This window comes from Hemiscyllium ocellatum, chromosome 7 (genome assembly GCF_020745735.1).
Source record: "Hemiscyllium ocellatum isolate sHemOce1 chromosome 7, sHemOce1.pat.X.cur, whole genome shotgun sequence".
In the NCBI taxonomy this organism is placed as follows: Eukaryota; Metazoa; Chordata; class Chondrichthyes; order Orectolobiformes; family Hemiscylliidae; genus Hemiscyllium; species Hemiscyllium ocellatum.
The window spans coordinates 66,621,902-66,641,697 of NC_083407.1; the positions used below are offsets into that span (position 1 = coordinate 66,621,902).

Here is a 19,796-nt window from a genome sequence, read left to right on the forward strand (position 1 = left end):
GAATCCACATTTAATAGTGCTAATTGCCGTCTCGTCAAATTGGTGTGATTGTAATGGGAAGCAATTTTCGAAATTTGTGCAGAGGTTCGAAGAAATTGTTTTAGATTCACTACCCCATAAAGGCTGCGATATTTGGCACATTGAGCTTTTCGATAAATTGCACTTGTGATGACTGGCAGCATTCAACCGCTATAATAGAGTATTATTTGTCCGTTTTGAATAATGTAAAACGGTTACTGAAAGCGTCTCTCCTGAAATTGCTTTAACTTTTAAAAAGGATGATGAGTCACAAGCGATTACACTCGGAACTAGGGCTTTGTTAGATTGTCATTATCTCTAAATGTTTTAACCGCTAGCACAAGTCATTCGCATAATGCTCTGATCTATGTTTAAAAACTGGGTTTTAAGTAAAACACAGCTCAGATTATTGAACCTCCTAAATTTGAAATTTGAAAAGATTTGGTTGATTAATGCGGTTTTAAAATACATATAGATTTGAAGCTTTTTATAATTCTATTTTCCCATCTAGATTATTAGTAATTCATTATTATCTCTTATTCAGATGACTGGTACTGCCTGTGAACGTTGGTATAGGTGTACGAATTCATCCTATCTGTGAGTTATTTCTACTACGAATTATTGTTCGTTTTTAATACGTCGCTTGTATTTATTTCTTGTTTATCATTATTATCCACTTTTGACTGGCTGTGAAGATGTCGGAAGCTAGACTTGTAGACCCTTTGACCACGGTTTGTTCAATCAAAATGAACAAGAACAAAACGGGACTTCTCGAATTCACTTGTTACACCGTCAATCAGTCTTCTTCGACACGAAAATGCATTTGTGGCTCCCCACCCTCTCCTGCCCCTGGGCCGGTCGGAAACGCCTCACTGACATCTTATAATCACAGTTATTGGTAAAATCCAGTAAACATGGCAGAAATAAACAGAGTTAGGATCTTATATCAGAGTAAAAGAGCAATATTCACCTGCTCTCAAACAGACGTACAATAATTGCAAGTAACTCTCCCGGGCAGCTTCGTTATTTCTCACAGCAGATCAAACAAAACCCAGAACAGCGGCATCATTTTGATCAAGATCACAGTCCCCATGGGTAAGCTTTAGCTCGTTTCATGCTTGAGATAGACGTCTGCTTAGCAATTCATTTGCGATTCAGTCTGGACACTGACGTGTATAATTCTACACACTTCTCAACTGTAGTTCTAATTCCTTTTTCTAACCACAAATGCAACTTACATAAAGTCATTTAGTTAAGCCTCTAAACAGTATGCATCTAATTATCTAGCGTTATCTTCCTTTATCATAATTTAAATTCTAAATACTTAGACGTGTGAACGCAAAACACTGAAAAATGAAGCCTATTTCTGTTATTTACGTAAACGTAGCTTTTGAATAAAGTTTGATCTGAGTTAAAAGCTTGTTCTTTTTGCCCTAGAAAAACTGTGCTCGGTCAATTCGCAGACTGAAAGTGTCAAAATAACGTCACAGACAAAGTAAATAGAGCAAACTACAAACTATCGTCAATACTTCATGGAACTATGGCAATAATCCGAGGCACAAATAGAGTACCGATTCTGTAAGTAGATTCTAACATGCATTTTTCTGTATATAGTCTAGAACGTGATCTTGAAATCATTGGATAAATTGTCACACAAACTCTTCTTTAACCCATCCACAGAAGATGCCTTATTTCTTAATATAACTCCCCTCCAGCATTTACCCCTCCCCCCAACACACACACACACATATACACCAATCCACACCGTCAAAATGCAGCAAAGTAAACCGTCCCTCTAGGACAAGATACTATTTTAATAGTAAAGCGTACAACTTTAGATGAGCGTCCCCAGAACCCACTTTGCCTATTCCCTCTCTCTGCTCCTCTAGAAAAGATTTAACATGTTAAAATACTTGGTGGCGCGGGAACCTCTTTTAATATTTGGCTACGGGCAGAGAGAGCGCGGAAACGCCGTGTACAGTACAGTGGAAGTGAATCGGAATGGATTGACAATAATAACACCAGAGTGCAGTGATGCTGCTGGGGTGATTGACGCGGGCTGCCCAGTTTCCCTGATGTTCCAGATGCTGTGATTGGCTGTGACCTATCCATGGCGGCGTGCTGGGCACTCTGAATGGCTGACTGCTCGCCCTGGCCGTGTAAGAAAATGTCTGATTGGCTAAGAGCTCGGCACCGTGGCACTTCAAAGCGTGCGCTCACTACAATTAGGTCGAGTAGTCCGGAGAACCAGGCAGTGAGTGAATAGTCATATTCCTCAACTGTCTCAGCCTCGTTTCGTTTAAATTAAGGGCACCGCATCAGCAAGCAGGAGAACGATCCAGCCATGGCAACTTCAATACTTGGGGTAAGTTATTCAAACTTAATTTTGAACAGTTGCTTAAACTTCACCTTTAAGTGCAGGGTCTGGCAAGTAGTTTCAGTGCGGACACAGATAACAAAATTGACTGTCTTGATCTTACATGTGATACTTATTCCTTAGCAACTTTTTCTGGACTTTGTCTTAAGACGGTTGCGGTTGTTATTTACTTTTACCAGTTTTCACCTCCCACCATATGCTACTTACACAATATTGTTCCTCCTCAGGAAGAACCCAGATTTGGGACCACTCCGTTGGCAATGCTGGCCGCAACCTGTAACAAAATTGGCAACACAAGCCCATTAACAACTTTGCCAGAATCCAGTGCATTTGGTAAAGGCGGATTTCACCCGTGGAAACGTTCTGTTTCCAATTGTAACCTGGGATCTGGCCTGTCAGGATTCAGCGTGGCCAACAGCCGAGCTTCGGGTGGAATCAGTAACAGTTTCTCCGTGAGCAATGGTTCCGGGAACAGCGCCTTCTGTTTGGCTTCCACCTCTCCAACCTCCTCTGCTTTTGGCACCGAATACAGCCTTTTCTCGAACTCTGTCTCAGCTACTGTCAACTCCCAAGACACCGGGCAATCAGCGTTCATATCCAAAGTTCACTCTTCCGCTGACACTCTCCAAGGGATGTACCCGAGGGTAGGAATGGCTCATCCATATGAATCCTGGTACAAATCCGGTTTCCACACCAGCATTTCCGGCGAAGTTGGGAGCGGGGCTTCTTCCTGGTGGGACGTACACACTAACCCAAGTTGGCTGGAGGTCCAGAATCCCAATGGGGGCCTGCAGCCCTCCCTTCATTCGGGGACACCACAAGCTTCGCTGCACTCCCAACTGAGCACTTACAACGCAGACTTCTCCACCTTGAGTCATTCCGCCTTCAGTTCCACCGGCCTCGGTTCCACAGCTTCTCACCTGTTGTCCACTGGACAACGCCTCCTGGCCCAAGATGGCTTCAAGCCCATGATCCCATCCTATACGGATTCCACCTCGGCTGCAATCACGGCGAACTCGATGATTTCGGGTCCTTCGGGACTAGGAAGTTCGGCCAGGTCCTCCCGACGTTATTCTGGCCGGGCAACCTGCGATTGCCCCAATTGCCAGGAGGCCGAGCGCCTTGGACCTGCCGGGGCGAGTCTCCGGAGGAAGGGCCTCCACAGCTGTCACATTCCAGGATGCGGTAAGGTCTACGGCAAGACCTCTCACCTTAAAGCACACTTGAGGTGGCACACTGGCGAGAGGCCCTTCGTCTGTAACTGGTTGTTCTGCGGTAAACGGTTCACCCGGTCAGACGAGCTGCAGAGACATTTGAGAACCCACACGGGGGAGAAGCGCTTCGCCTGTCCCGTCTGCAACAAACGGTTTATGAGGAGCGATCATCTAAGTAAACACATCAAAACACACAGCGGCGGCGGGGGCAAAAAGGGCAGCGACAGTGACACCGACACCAGCAACTTGGAGACCCCTAGATCAGAGTCACCAGATATCCTCATGGAAGCTGTGCACTCCAATAGAGCGATCAAGACAGCTACCCCGGTACAAAATGATTCCTAAATCTAACCCCCTAAAAGGGGGAATGCATTAAAACTGTTGTGTCCAAAATAACTGTTATGTACCTGGAGTTCCAAGCCCTGTACTATCACGGAAGGTGCATCTTAAAAGGAGGTGAGCAAATGTACATCAAATGCTTGGGACTTATTTCTCCCTGTATAAGGCTGTTAAAATTCTATGTACAGAAGAAGTTCAGAACGTCCCGTGTTTTCTCTTCTTTTTCTTGTAAATGTTTGATAAAGCTATTTTGTGACTTGGTCGCATTTGATTTGGGGAGATTTTTGAGTTCAATGCACTTTGTGAAAGTCAATATGTAATAGATTATTGAATATTAATCAGCTCATCCACATACTATATGAACAGCAAATCTGCGCCGCATATTTTAAAGGAAGTATTATATGCATTTATCTGTATAAATAAATTGTGCAAGTGCTAACATGGAACACGTCTTTGCTATTAAATTACTCTATTCCATATCAACCAAAACATACCTTAGAATATTATAAAGGTATTTTCCAAAATAAAGCATGCACAATTTTACAACCATAAATGGTGGGACAAAGGACTAAGAATTCTATGGAAAAAAGTTCGTCAAATTTTTGATGGTTTCATATAGTAACAGAATTTAAGTTACTAATTTAGATGCATTAGGTTTACGAAAATATGTAGGCATATCAAAATACAGCGTTATTGTGTACTATATAGATGCGACCATTTCTGTGCTATTAACTGTTTTTCATAAGAACCGTTGTGAAATATACATATCTAACATACAAAGCGATTACAATGCTGTGAACGCAGAGGCACCGCTGAGTTCTCTATGGAATAGGTGAGTAGTTAATACCCCGTAGCAGACATTTCATGCCTTAATGAAAAGCTTGTTAAATGTTAGTAATTTTGACTTGGAACACACAGCAGCCCCCTGTGCCTTGTATTCCCGATTAGAGATTCATGTCTTATCAAATATCCAATTAATCTCTCAGACATCATTTGTTCCCGTGAACTTTATCCGAGCTTGTCCAAGTAAAACTCTTGAGATTTCTAGTGACAATGCTCCCTTGAAGATCCATTTTAATTGTTCAAATTAACTGGATAGATTTGCATGTCAAACGCGTAAGGACGGATTCATGATAAAATGTGAGCGTTTCAAATAAAAACTGGGGCACTCGATTTGATAACCGCTCTCTTTATGTTATGAAGGCAACTGTTTCATTGCTTTTCAAACGCAGCAAATGTATGCTAATGCTGAATTTGAAATGCTTATGTTCCCAGTCAAATGGCCCTTAAACGTTATTTGAATATCACTGGCTTGGGTATTGAAAAGGTTCAAGGATGCTCTCTGACTTCTTTGTGATTACTCACTGCAGCGTCTGAAGCAAATGAAACCAAACGAATAATTATAGGCTGGGCTTAGGCATGGGAACACGTTTGGGACCGGGATCTCATTTACCAAGGTTCTTTCAAACTCTATACAGTTAAATTGACCAGAAGGTAATTATTGGAAAGAAAATAGTTTTAATTATCTTTTGTTCTCGGCTCGCACGCGTTACAACAGCAAATCTGCTGAGAATTCCTCGAATGTTTTAAAGCATCTGTCCCATGCTTTCTCCCAAATTATTAAACATTCACTCAAACACGTTTACTAGTATTTGTTCTAACAGCGAATATACTTCATAAACATGAATGGATATAAAGCAAACATTCTGTTAACAATAAAAGTATTCTACCATAATCAAGGCATCTTTCTAAGCAGACAACTTTAGAAATAAATTTGGCTATTAAAGTAATCGACATTTTAAAAGAACTGACACGTCTAATGTGGATAATTGTGAGTGCGATAGCTTGGAAAAAAGGTGGGCTGGTGTCTGGGGAATTGAACTGAAGTCATTGCCAGTGACTTTGGTTGCTGGTTATTTTTCTTGGTATGCATTCTTGGTGGGTGTTGGGCAGAAGTCAGTATTGTTTCTTATACAGAACCGATGGAGATCAAAGCAAATTATACTGGTCCGTTTCACGACGGGCCACAGGGCTACAATCCCCAGCTGAATGATCAAGGCTCAGTTTGGATTGCTTTTGCCCCTCGTAGGTCAAATAGTTGTCCATCATTCTGTGACTCCCCGAGAGAGAAACAGATTGAAATACAAACAGAAGAAACCCATTGAATTAAAAATACTGTCAAATATTACACACCAAAAGACATACACGCAAATCTTTATCGTGACTAGTTTAAAACACGATTCGTGATCACCTTATTGGTTTAGTTATCTTCAGTACTAGGAGGCATTGTATAATAGTGAATGTTAATCATATAAGTTCAATGTTCAATCTTTTAAGAGTAACTGCAAAAAAAAGCGGTAAGTTAAAAGAAATGTGAGATCATTCTAAAATACATTAAGTTTTCACAGCTTAAAAAAAGGGCGAATCATCGTCACAGCGCAACAAAAGCGTTGGGAAATTTAATTCTGTGTGTAACAACAATTGAATTGTACCAAAACGATATTCTTCCGTTTGTACAGAGAAGTGTGAGTGCGCTTACCCTTTTATATGCAGGTTCAAAAATAGGTTATAATTTGAAAACCGATAAAGATACTGAAATAATCAACACTTGTTATGTTTTCTAAAGAGTTTCAGAGATAAATATTCATTGTTTTGAGTATCTTGATTTAATTTTTCTAAACCGAAGCGGAACATATAAACGGCGCCAAGTACTCTTATTAGCAGGTGAGGATGTGAAATCATAATTTCAATAATACATTTGTTTTAAAAGATAAAATTGTATAAGCATAATGATACCATGCACTTTACTCCCCTTCATTTTCCCAATTATAAGAGCAATCTGTGTACATATGCCATCACTCAATGAAACAATTGGTTTTCAAAGGTACTTTTGTATAATCCAAATTTAAGTATTAACAAAATGCAAGAACTTAGTTTATTCGGCACCGAAGTTAGAAACCAAGTAAACATTTACGATTTATTTTTCGAAGCTGATGTACAATTATTTGGAGAAAAAAAATCATTTTACTGTAATAAATATTTGAAGCTGTAAACCGGCCATAGAAAAACATCAAAGAATAACAGTTGGGCAGACTACATAACGCCAACTTGGTTAGAGATACAATTATTACAATTTATCTATAAAAATAATTGAAATCTCAAGTTGAGAGTGGACTTATTTTGCATGGAGAAACTGAAAAAATAAATACAGCGACATTGATATCAGTTTACAGGTTTTTGGACGACAACAAGTACTTGCAGGTGAAGACATGTCTCCACATTTGCTACACAGTTATAGTAGTTGCAAATCTATTGCCTTAAAAAGGTGGTCAGGATCGTATTGCAATAATCCAAGAGAAAAGGTTGAAACCGTCAAATTTGTTTCATTCCTGATGAAGCGCTTTTGCCCGAAACGTCGATTCTCCTGCTCCTCCGAGGCTGCCTGACTTGCTGTGCTTTTTCAGCACCGCACTCTCATCAAATCTGTTTGCCGACTTTATTTTCAGTTACACTAAGGACAGCGAATTTTGTAAACGTTTATGTGCTAATTATCCTGACGAACCAACTCCAGGGCGGCTAGATGAAGATCCCTGTCTATGGCATATTTAAAATTTCATTGTGGGTCTCGTCTTCTTTTTTCTCTCTAAATCCTGACCATACAGCGACATCTACCGTTTCAACTTGCAATGTCCCTTTCACGTATCTCACAGAATGGATATTTCAGTGAGAAGTTAGAACAACTGTATCGTATTTGGCTGATTTTATGTAGAAGTCAATCGGATTTTCTATTTGATGCTGGAGTCGCTCTGTATTATCTCTAACGTACATATATATCTCATAAATTAATCTATCCATTAAACTAGCAGAAGCAAAACAGACAAGATTATAAGTGTGTTGTCATGTAAAGTTCCATACAATTTTATTTAAAAAGCTGGTGTTAGAAAACAAGATTATTCGTAAAATATGTGCATAATTACATAGTCCAATTAATTTTAACTTAGAAGTTACTCGATGTGAATGTATTTTACTATAATATTAGGAATTCAAATTAACTGTGACACTTCGGTTTGGTTTCCTCTCCCTGGAATCTTGGAATATTGAATGTGAAACGGATAAACAATGTGCCAAATGAACAGTCGCTGAATACTATATGGAAGTAAAATAAACACTTGTCAAAATGTAACGTTACTGGTAATGACACTGCTTTTAAAAAGTATGAACCCATAAAACTACATTAAAAAGTGGTAAAAACAAAATTAAACCTTGGATCCAGAGAGAAAAAATGATTCAGAGAAAAATGTGCTTGGCAATTACTGAACTCAAACCAAAATTTCTCCTCCGGGTCAGTGAAATGATACATGTTCCAGGCAGGCACAATGCCTCTAACCTATGTCTGTTTACCAAGTGTCACCTACAACAATTGAAGCAGCTGTTTGCACCGAACGATGGATTAATTAAGTGACACCTTTCACTTTGATGACTTTTTTTCGCTTCCTCAAAAGCTTATTGCAACATTCCATTGCACACAATTATACCTTGCCGACTTCACAGTAATTTCAAAATTTCTGGTACTAACGAGACGTGTAAGAAGACGCAGCAATACCTGTGAAGCGGTCCATAATCGGCTGAACTTTAAACCAGATATAGTTTACTTCAGTTATTTTTCCCCAAAACACGTGATTGCCTTTATCACATACCAACTTTTTACTATTACCTGTTCTGATGACGTTTCTCTTACAAAGTACATACGGTGTAAACATGACAGCAGTGCGCAGTGAAAAACTGGTAATTATATCAAACAAAAATACACTGTAGATCAACAATGCGACTCACTTTGCCATTACTACTTTATTTCTAGATTCATATTTTATGCAGTAGTTAAAAACGTAAAAAGTAACATACTAATACATCGTTTTTTTTCATGTAAAATGCCAATTTCAGTTCAATTAGCAGGTTTACAAAATCCACATGATCATTTCATGAGACTTCCAATCTAGATAAATACACGTGCGTGCCTTGTAATCGCTACTGCAACTTGCACTTGAAGAATCAAAAGGAAGAACTACAGCAGAAAATTGATTAGGTGAAAATATGCCCCATTTCCAGTTTGTTTTCAAGATGGGGGTGGGTTCATTCCTATCAGATCAATATGCTTGTCAATTCCACATCAGTTTCAAAACACCCAGCGATCTCTTTACATTGTCAGATTTAGCGTCGATTGACGAAAACGTCAATAATTTTGTTTTTTAAATAAAGAACTATTACCATGAATCAATATAGAATGTAATTTGGAACAGCTTTTTATGAGAGGTGCAGTTATTTTTCTCTAGCCTGGCCAGCAAATGCGCTTCCATTTGGAAGCATCCTTACATTGTCAGTATTTTGAAATTATCAGCTTGTTCGGACGAAATGGTCAACACAACCCTGAGAACGGGAACACGAAGAGGTTAAATAGCATACATTTCCTACTTCAGAATTTATTCACTTTGTACAAAAAATACATTTTACTGGACGCTATAGTGATGCAACACGTCGGCCGAAGAGGTAACCTCTAAAACAAAATTTAGTACCTGAGTTTTTAATTACAGTAATTTTGCCCATTCAAATTATAAGTTGATATGTCTAACAGATGATATACAACTACCCCAATTAGCATCAAATCGCTCATAATCGAAATTTAATGAGCTATACAGTGCGTATTAATCAATGACAACATAAGTATACACTTACATAAATAATAATTTACAATTATTTAGGGAATATCATTGGGGGTTTATTACAGAAACAGCTGAACTCATGTATAGCAAATATTCTTCTCCATATAGGTCTGCTGGAGTGAAGAGAGAAATGAGGTGAAACATGACAGAAACACGTCGTTTAAATTGTTATTTTATCTGATTTTACACTCTAGTCATACCGCCGGCTTTTCATGGCAAAAGTTCACTTTTCCAGTGGCAATTATAGCTTGAAAAGAGCAAAAACAAACCCCTCTCTGCTTTGTAAGGAATATAGGTAGCAATTGTAAAGCGAATGCACTCATTTTTCTGCGAACCTACTATTTATACCATTAGGTTAATGAATGCAACAATAATGTACCCTCTCCAATAAAGTCCTATGGCGGGGAATACGATAAAAAATGGATGTGACATAGCGATAAGTCTTCTTTATTCTTCCTCTCTGCGGGAAGTATAAACACTTACTTTAAATGAATGGTTACAATCTGCGACGTTTTGGATGAGACGATCTCCTTATTTACGACGAGTGCTATCTCTGATTACTCTGCTAATCACGTTTCAGGAAAAATAATCCAGATGTAATTAAAATAAAAATGCAACAGGAAGACACCTAGATAAAAGTAAATTACCACACTTGAACGAGGTTTTAAAAAAATCGCGACAAAGTCAAACATGGGAACAAAATGAAAATATAAACTAAACAGTTATTCGGATATTCCAATATATTCAAAATAAGTGTATGGAATCCGTTAACGTACCGTTGACTTTAAGGGGATTTATTTAGTTTTGGGTTATATAAAAGTTAATTACAAAACAGAACTGCAATAGTCAAAATATTCAAGCGCAACAACATTTCAAATGAATGGGACATTCCTTAAAACATCCTTTCATCTGAAACTATATTCTGTGGATGTTTTAATAGCGACAATAGGGGAAAAAAAGTACTCAGTAAACGTAAATAATACATCTTAAAACAATGATTTGAATTGTTCGAATGCACACCGTTTCAAAAAAATCACACATTACATTTGTGAAATTAATTCGAATTTTATTTTTGAATAACTGGTAGGAAATTTTAAGCAATTTAAAAAAAATCCAAGCAAGGTTTGTTTCATATCGCAACAAATAGATAAGGCTGCCCTCTACTGGATAGTCATTGATGAAACGGATTTGTGTCGCAATGGAAGTCATGGTGGATTTGACACATACAATTAACATCTGATAACTTTTTCAATCAAAATAATTCCATAGACATTTATAATGTAGCGTATAACGAAAGAATGGATACACAGGAGAAAGACATAGCACGGGCATAGGCATTGTTTCTGCTCAAGGCAAGTTAAGATGGTTAAAACTGATTGAAACACTTCGGTGAATAAATGTGCAGGCTTGTCAGTTCCCAAGCTGGGTCCTGGTCTGCGTGAAAGATGCAGTTGGGAATCCACGTACAAACATGTCAATACTGCATGGGAGGGAATTCATCTGGTATATCTATACCTCATCATTATTCTTTAGCTTCTTCGTGTAGTGGGTGAAGTAGTATAAAATTATATCACTGGTCTCAAAATTGAAATAATTTAAATATCCATGTCATTTTATAGGTTAATACTTCTGTGTCCTTAAAAACAGAACTTTTCTAATTACTTCACACAGTCAGGTGTACGTATGACTCCAATCCCACATTTTGTAGTTCACTTCTTTGTAAATTGTAACTGCAATCACTAAAGTTTGAAGTCACCCCATTATAAAGTGCAGAAGGAGGTCATTTGGTCCATCATGTTCAGACCAGCTGTCTCTAGAGCAACTTACTCAATCACATTCTTCTGCTTTTCTTTGAATGCCTGCATGCTTTTTCCCCAAATGCTCATCTGTTTTACATCTGAGGTAACTTCTTCAATTGCAATACATTTTTAGACAGAGAGTTCCAGGACATTATATTTCTACCTCACATGTTCCCTGCAACTCTTATCCACAACTTTAAACTTGTGTCCTCTAGCCTTTATACAATCAAATAATGGGAACTGTTTTTCTATGTCTACCTTATCTAAACCTGTCATTATCTTGTACATCAAATCTTTCCTCAATTCCCTTTGCTCCACAGAGAACAATTCATGTTTCTCCAATTTAATATTGCCACTAAAGTTTCTTATTCCTGGAATCACTCTGGTAAAAATTTTTGAACTCTCAAGATATCTCACAAATTCTCAAAATATAATGATCAGAAATGAACACAATTCTCAAATTGCGGCCTAACCAGAGCTTTATAAAGCTTCACCATAACTTCCATGCTTTTGTACTCAATATTTCGATTAATGAGATCAAGGTTAATTTTAGGGTTTTATGCTTAATTCATTTGTTCATTTGAGACTTTAACCAATAAGGCAACTGGACATCAACTGTTGATGTTTTAAAATTTCTAAAATACATCCTGTTCAGAAAATATATCGTTATATATACTCACAAAGGCAGTTCGGTCCTGTATGGCAGCACATCAAGGAAACAAGCAAACAGTGGAGTTTGACTCTATCCAAACAAATCAAAAGCATCTCTTACAGGAAGTAGACTGAATTTACATGCATTTGAGGCAATAGGAGGCACTGATAACCGAATGCATCCCTCTCTAACATCAGCAGGAAGACCTCAGACAGTGATCTTTCCCCACTGTGCCTTGGCAGCAGTTGTCCCAAGCTTTAGTGCATCCCTCACCACATAGTTCAGGACCTTGGAACATGTCAGTCTGCAACACTTGGTCGAGGTCAACTTCTTGTTCTGAAAGACCAACAAGTTTTGGGCAGACCAAAAAGTGTCTTTCCATGAGGTGATGTCCTCCAGGTGCAGTTCATGTTTGCCTTGGTGTGCATTCTGGGGAACAGATGGTAGAGTACAGAGTCCTGCATCACCAGCTGCTAAGGATGAACCTCGACATAAACTACTGCATCTTTTTCCAGACTTCTTTTGCAAAGGCACATTCCAGAAGGAGACGTGCGACAGTCTCAACACAGCGTAAAGATTTCAAATAACACCCATTAAAGCAGGGCAGAGACTTTACAAGCAAACTCTTGTTTTCCGGTTCAGCTTAGGGTGCAGGTCAATACTCAGTTTCGCAGTTTCTGTCCAATGCCTCGAGGGCCATTCATTTCTGATTGGAAGTAGGATAACTTCAAACTTTTCACACACATCTTGAGCATTGAAAACTATTGCTAATTAAATTCTTCCAAGCCCCAATCTACAGCATAATCAATTACATCATTACATTCTGATTGGCCTAAGTTAGGTGAGACTTATTGTTAATTGGTTTAAGGGATGCATGATCAATCTCTATTTGGCTTTTAAGGGACATGGACATTGATTGATGTCACCTCCTATTATCTCCTACATGATTACATTTATTTATCACTGACCATTTGTTTCTCCCTCACTTTACTTTCGCTGTATTGGAAGCTTGGAAACAGTTAACATTACTTTGATACAGAAGATCAAAGAGGGTATTAATTTCTACAAATTATTATACAGGATTTGATAACAATTACAAATTTAAGTATGTGGTCACAAAGTTGACTCTAATGCAAAGGTTGCACTTAGTCAATTATTATATTTCAAACATACTGGTACAAGTGTACTGCAGTAGTTACAATTCCTTGATAAGGACTAGTGAGCATACTATCCTGTTGATGGGCTCTTTCCAGAAATGTCGATTCTCCTGGTCCTCGGATGCTGCCTGACCTGCTATGCTTTTTGAGCACCACAGTATATTATTTCTGTCTTAGTTAACTTTGGATGTCTGGATCTTAAACTGAACAGATGTCTCTCAGCCTTACAACTGTAAATCTAAACATTAGGTTAGTGTCCTCATCAAGTTCACAATCCAAATGGTGCATTTCTTTGTCAAATGAAGCTAAGCAGAGTCACGTGGTGTTAAGAGGGCAAAGCTCTACTTAGGCAGAATAATATATTAGAATGATCAATGAATATACTTCAATTATGTGATTATAACAAAACTAAATCAATCATAAAATGCTCGCTTCCATACTAATCCTACACAAGATTCAATATATTTTGATAACTTCTCAATTTGTACTATTACTTTCAAAGATCAAAATACATACATTGCTAGGTCACTCTGTCGCTGCACAAGCTTTAGAAGTCTGCAATGAAGTGTATCTATTTTCTTATCAGACAAAATGCATCTGTTCACATTTGCCTGTATTAAATTCCATCAGCCACATGCTTGCCCATTCCGCTAGCCTACTTTTGTCCTGCTGCAACCTACTGGTTTCATTTGCACATTGTGCCAAATCTCCATATTTGGTATCATTGGCATACTGTGAATATTCACCCTGTGTCCAATATCCAAGTCATTTACATGTCTAATAAAAATAAAATCCAGCACTGAACCTTGAGCAGCACCATTATCTACCAGCCCCTGATAAACAATCACTTACCACAACAAACTACTTTCTTTAAAAGGCCAACTTTTATTCAAGCTGACACAAACCTCCTAATCCACGAACCTCAATTTTGTTAGCCAGCCCTTTATGTGGTACTTTGTGTAGCCTTCCTTAAGTAAAGGTGTCATATTTACCTATCCTCTGGCATCTTTCTGCATCTAGGAAAAATTGAAAGATTATGACAAGCCTCTTCAATTTCCACCCTTTGGCCATCTTGACTGTAAGCCTGATCAGGTGACTTATCCACTCTAAGCAGAGCCAACCTATTTACAACATTCTGCTTATCATTTCTCATCCCATCTATTACTTCTCCCAGCTAAGAAGATAAGAGTAGTAGTAAATCATTCAGCCCTTTGAGCCTGCTCTGCCATTCAATGCAATCGTAGCTGAACAAACGCTTCAACACCTTTTTTCAACACCATTCTCATACCTCTTTACATCCTTGGTCGTTACAAATCTGTTAATTTGTCAACTTTAAACATACTAAGCCGTCTATTGGAGAGAATTCCAAAGATTTATAGCCATCTGAGTAAAACAATTCTCATTTAAATCTTAAGTGGCTTTCCCCTCATTTTGAAATTGTGGACTTCATTCAACAATCATGGGAAACATCTTACCTATCCCTTTGTAAGTTTCAATCAGATCACCTTTCATTCTTCAAAAGTATAGAGAATAAAGGCTCAGTTTGCCCAATCTCTCCTCACAGGATATGCCAGCCATCCCAGGAATGACTGGTGAGCTTTTGTTGCAGAGCTGAAAATGTGTTGCTGGTTAAAGCACAGCAGGTTAGGCAGCATCCAAGGAACAGGAAATTCGACGTTTCGGGCCAGAGCCCTTCATCAGACCTGATGAAGGGCTCTGGCCCGAAACGTCGAATTTCCTGTTCCTTGGATGCTGCCTAACCTGCTGCGCTTTAACCAGCAACACATTTTCAGCTCTGATCTCCAGCATCTGCAGACCTCACTTTTTACTCGAACTTTTGTTGCACTCTGTCTATAGCAATAATATGCATTATGTATAACGGGACCAAAACTGCACACAGTACTTCAGGAACAGTCTAACCATGTTTCCCTATAATTGAAATAAGACTTCAGTAGCTTGTACTCAAAACCTCTTGTGATAAACAAAAAGATAAAATCACCATAGTCCTACCAGACCATAGAGTTGCTCTCTCTCATTACAGTTAATGGTTCAGGTCTTATTCTGAAGAAGGGTCACTGGGCCCGAAACATTAACTTTCTTTCCATGGATACTGCCAGACCTGCTGAATTTCTCCAGCAACCTTTTTTTAATCTTCCTAAAAGCTTATTGCACCTGCATTGTTAGTGACTTATGATGAGAACTGTTTATTGATGAGGTTGGTTTGTACATTTACACTTTTTGACCTCAAACTATTTAAAAATATTCCTCCTACCAAAGTGGATAAACTCACGTTTTTCCATTTATAGCTGTCGTATTCTGGCCCATTCACTACGCCTGTCCAAATCTTCTTGAAGTCACTTTTCATCTTCCTCACAAAATGTACACAAATGTTACATTTGGTCCACAAATCCAAGTTCTGATCTACACTGTGAGCAGTGTGATGTAGGGAAACAGAGAGTGATATCTTGAAAAATGTCCATATTACAGAGGAGGAAGTGCTGGATGTCTTGAAACGTGTAAAAGTGGATAAATCTCCAGAATCTGATCAGGTGTACCCTAGAACTCTGTGGGAAGCTAGAGAAGTGATTGCTGGGCCTCTTACTGAGATATTTGTATCTTCGATACTCACAGGTGAGGTGCTGGAAGACTGGAGGTTGGCTAACGCGGAGCTACTATTTTAGAAAGGTGGTAAGGACCAGCCAGGGTACTGTAGACCAGTGAGCCTGTCGTCGGTGGTGGGCTCGCTGTTGAAGGGAATCCTGAAGGATAGGATGTACATGTATTTGGAAAGGTAAGGATTGATTAGGGATAGTCAACATGGCCTTATGCATGGGAAATCATGTCTCACAAACTTGATTAAGTTTTTTGAAGAAGTAACAAAAAGGATTGATTCGGGCAGAATGCTAGATGTGATCTATCTGGACTTCAGTAAGGCATTTGACAAGGTTCCCCATGGGAGAATGGTGAGCAAGGTTAGATCTCATGAAATACAGGGAGAACTAGCCATTTGGATACAGAACTGGCTCAAAGGTCGAAGCCAGAGGGTCGTGGTGGAGGGTTGTTTTTCAGACTGTAGGCCTGTGACCAGTGGAGTGCCACAAGGATTGGTGCTGGGTCCTCTACTTTTTGTTATTTATATGAATGATTTGGATGTGAGTATAAGAGTTACAGTTAGTAAGTTTGCAGATGACACCAAAATTGGAGGTGTAGTGGACAGCGAAGAGGGTTACCTCAGATTACAACAGGATCAGGACCAGATGGGCCAATGGGCAGCAAAGTGGCAGATGGAGTTTAATTCAGATAAATGCGAGGTGCTGCATTTTGGGAAAGCAAATCTTAGCAGAACTTATACACTTAATGGTAAGGTCCTAGGGAGTGTTCCTGAATAAAAAGACCTTGGAGTGCAGGTTCAAAGCTCCTTGAAAGTGGAGTCGCAGGTAGATAGGATAATGAAGAAGGTGTTTGGTATGCTTTCCTTTATTGGTCAGAGTATTGAGTACAGGAGTTGAGACGTCATATTGCGGCTGTACAGGACATTGCTTAAGTCACTGTTGGAATATTGCGTGCAATTCTGGTTTCCTTCCTATCGGAAAAATGTTGTGGAGTTTGAAAGGGTTCAGAAAAGATTTACAAGGATGTTGCCAGGGTTGGAGGATTTGTACTATAGGGAGAGATTGAACAGGCTGGGGCTGTTTTTCCTGGAGTGTCGGAGGCTGAGGGGGGACCTTATAGAGGTTTACAAAATCATGAGGGGCATGGATAGGATAAATAGGCAAAGTCTTTTCACTGGGTGGGGGAGTCCAGAACTAGAGCACATAGGTTTAGGGTGAGAGGGGAAAGATATAAAAGAGACCTAAGGGACAGGTTTTTCACGCAGAGGGTGGTACGTGTATGGAATGAGCTGCCAAAGGAAGTGGTGGAGGCTGGTATAATTGCAACATTTAAAAGTCTTCGAGTAAAAAGTGAGGTCTGCAAATGCTGGAGATCAGAGCTGAAAATGTGTTGCTGGTTAAAGCACAGCAGGTCAGGCAGCATTCAAGGAACAGGAAATTCGACGTTTCGGGCCAGAACCTGATGAAGGGCTCTGGCCCGAAATGTCGAATTTCCTGTTCCTTGGATGCTGCCTAACCTGCTGTGCTTTAACCAGCAACACATTTTCAACATTTAAAAGTTATCTGGATGGGTTTATGAATAGGAAAGGTATGGAGGGATATGGGCCGGGTACTGGCAGGTGGGACTAGATTGGGTTGGGATATCTGGTCGGCACTAGTCTGAACTACTAGAACTACTACACAACTAGTCTGAACCTGCCAATGTGAGAATGACCTTTTCTTTCCTACTGTTTGTTTTCTGACTGTAGGCCAATCCATAATTCATGACAATACCTCACCTCCTATCTCAGATGCACTCTAACCTTCTGTGGGGAACCTTATCAAAAGCCTTCTGGAAATTCATGTATACCAAGTCCACCACCACTTTATTAATTCTGTTAGTAACATCCTCAAAAAAACCCAATGAGTCTGTCAACCATAATTGCTCATTCACAAGTTTATACTGACCATGCCCAAACAGATCATTTTTCTCCAACCGTCTTCTGTCACACCTCAGTGGAAAAGGCTCCTTTAGAAATAAAGCCTCACTCTTCCCAGAGTTGTCAAAAGTTAAAAATGTAACCAAAGTACACAGAGTTGAGAGTGTGGTGCTGGAATGTCACAGTAGGTCAGGCAGCATACGAGGAGCAGGAAAATCAATGTTTCGGACATAAGCCCTTCATCAGGATTCCAGCACCCATCTTCGAAGGATGCCTACCTTGAAGAAGTTCTCCTCCTCTCTCTTCAAGCATCTCAGTGAGTCTCTCTCTCTCTCTCTTTCTCTCTCACTGCTCCCCCCACCTCAGGTCATCTCCTCTATTCTGAAGCTCTTCAGCCACATCCTGAAGCAAAATCATTACCACAGCAACATCTCTTTACTCAGTCTCGACTTATGGAACTGATTGATCCCACATGGACTCCGGACTACATTCAGACTAATGCGATCTGGATCTGAACAGGACAACCATTACGTACTACAAATCCAAAATCTTCAGAAACAGTTCTCTTTCTGGAGCCTCCGCTCTACACTTGCAGCCATGCACTGCCACCTAATCTCCCTGCCATTAGCCCTGCCTCAGCTCAGGGCCACACTCTCCCAAACCTGCAAAGTATCTCTGCTATTTTACATACTTAGAAGAACTCACACACTCAATATATGCTTTTTCTCTTCCATATTGGACATAAAAGAACATAGGTTAAACAAACTGTCATGTACTTACCTCAATACACGGGTTTCCTAGACCATTCCAGAACCTTGTCCTGGCCTCCAGAAGTGGTCAGACGCCATTAGCCACACAGCCTCTCCAGCCATGATCACCGTCATGAATTATAATGTCACTTCCACCCCCACCACTCCACAGAGTCCTGCCACTGCCTACCACACTGCCTACGCGATCGCCAGGAAGACGACTGCTACAAGAACCACTGCTGCAGGCACCAATGCAAAATCTACTCTGCATGTCACTTCCGCCCCCGCAGTTGCCGTCACTGCAGCCAATTCTGCCCCTCGAGATGTCACTCACTGGAACACAGATGACTCCATCGCTGAAGTCACTTCCACCACCATAGAGTTATGGAGATGTACAGCATGGAAACAGATACTTTGATTCAACCCGTTCATGCCAACCAGATATCCCAACCCAATCTAGTCTCACCTGCCAGCACCCGGCCCATATCCCTCCAAACCCTTCCTATTCATATACCTTCCTATCCAAATGCCTTTTAAATGTTGCAATTGTACCAGCCTCCACCACTTCCTCTGGCAGCTCATTTCATACAGGTACCACTCTCTGCGTGAAAAACCTGCCCCTTGGGTCGCTTTTATATCTTTCCCCTCTCACCCTGAACCTATGTGCTTTAGTTCTGGACTCCCCCACCCAGGGAAAAGACTTCGTCAATTTATCCTATCCATGCCCCTCATGATTTTGTAAACCTCTATAAGGTCACCCCTCAACCTCCGACGCTCCAGGGAAAACAGCCCCAGCCTGTTCAGCTTCTCCCTCTAGCTCAAATCCTCCAACCGTGGCAATGTCCTTGTAAATCCCTTCTGAACCCTTTCGAGTTTCACAACATCTTTCAGATAGGAAGGAGACCAGAATTGCATGCAATATTCCAACAGCGGCCGAACAATGTCCTGTAGAGTCGCAACATGACCTCCCAACTCATGTCTCAAAACTTTGACCAATAAAAGAAAACATACCAAATGCCTTCTTCACTATCACCAGTGAAGTAACTCACCAGAACTCAGCCGGTAATGTCGTTGACGTCACGTTACAGCACGTCCGCTGCCCCCACCCCACGGACACTGTCACAGGACCTACGCCCACTCCCATTGTGAGTGTTGACATCACTCCTGACCCTATAATAATGCCCACTCAAGTGTTAGTCTCCATCGACACCCCAGGACCTGGCTCCCAGCCCTGCAATGTTTT

General features: G+C 40.0%; 1 protein-coding gene across 1 annotated transcript; it reads left to right on the forward strand.

The window, feature by feature from the left end:
* The first annotated feature begins 2,362 nt into the window (after nucleotides 1-2,362).
* Nucleotides 2,363-3,954, forward strand: sp9 (sp9 transcription factor). Its single transcript, XM_060827924.1, has 2 exons — nucleotides 2,363-2,383; nucleotides 2,623-3,954. The coding sequence occupies exons 1-2, from the start codon at nucleotides 2,363-2,365 to the stop codon at nucleotides 3,952-3,954; spliced, it is 1,353 nt and encodes a 450-aa protein (XP_060683907.1).
* The last annotated feature ends 15,842 nt before the right edge of the window (nucleotides 3,955-19,796 follow it).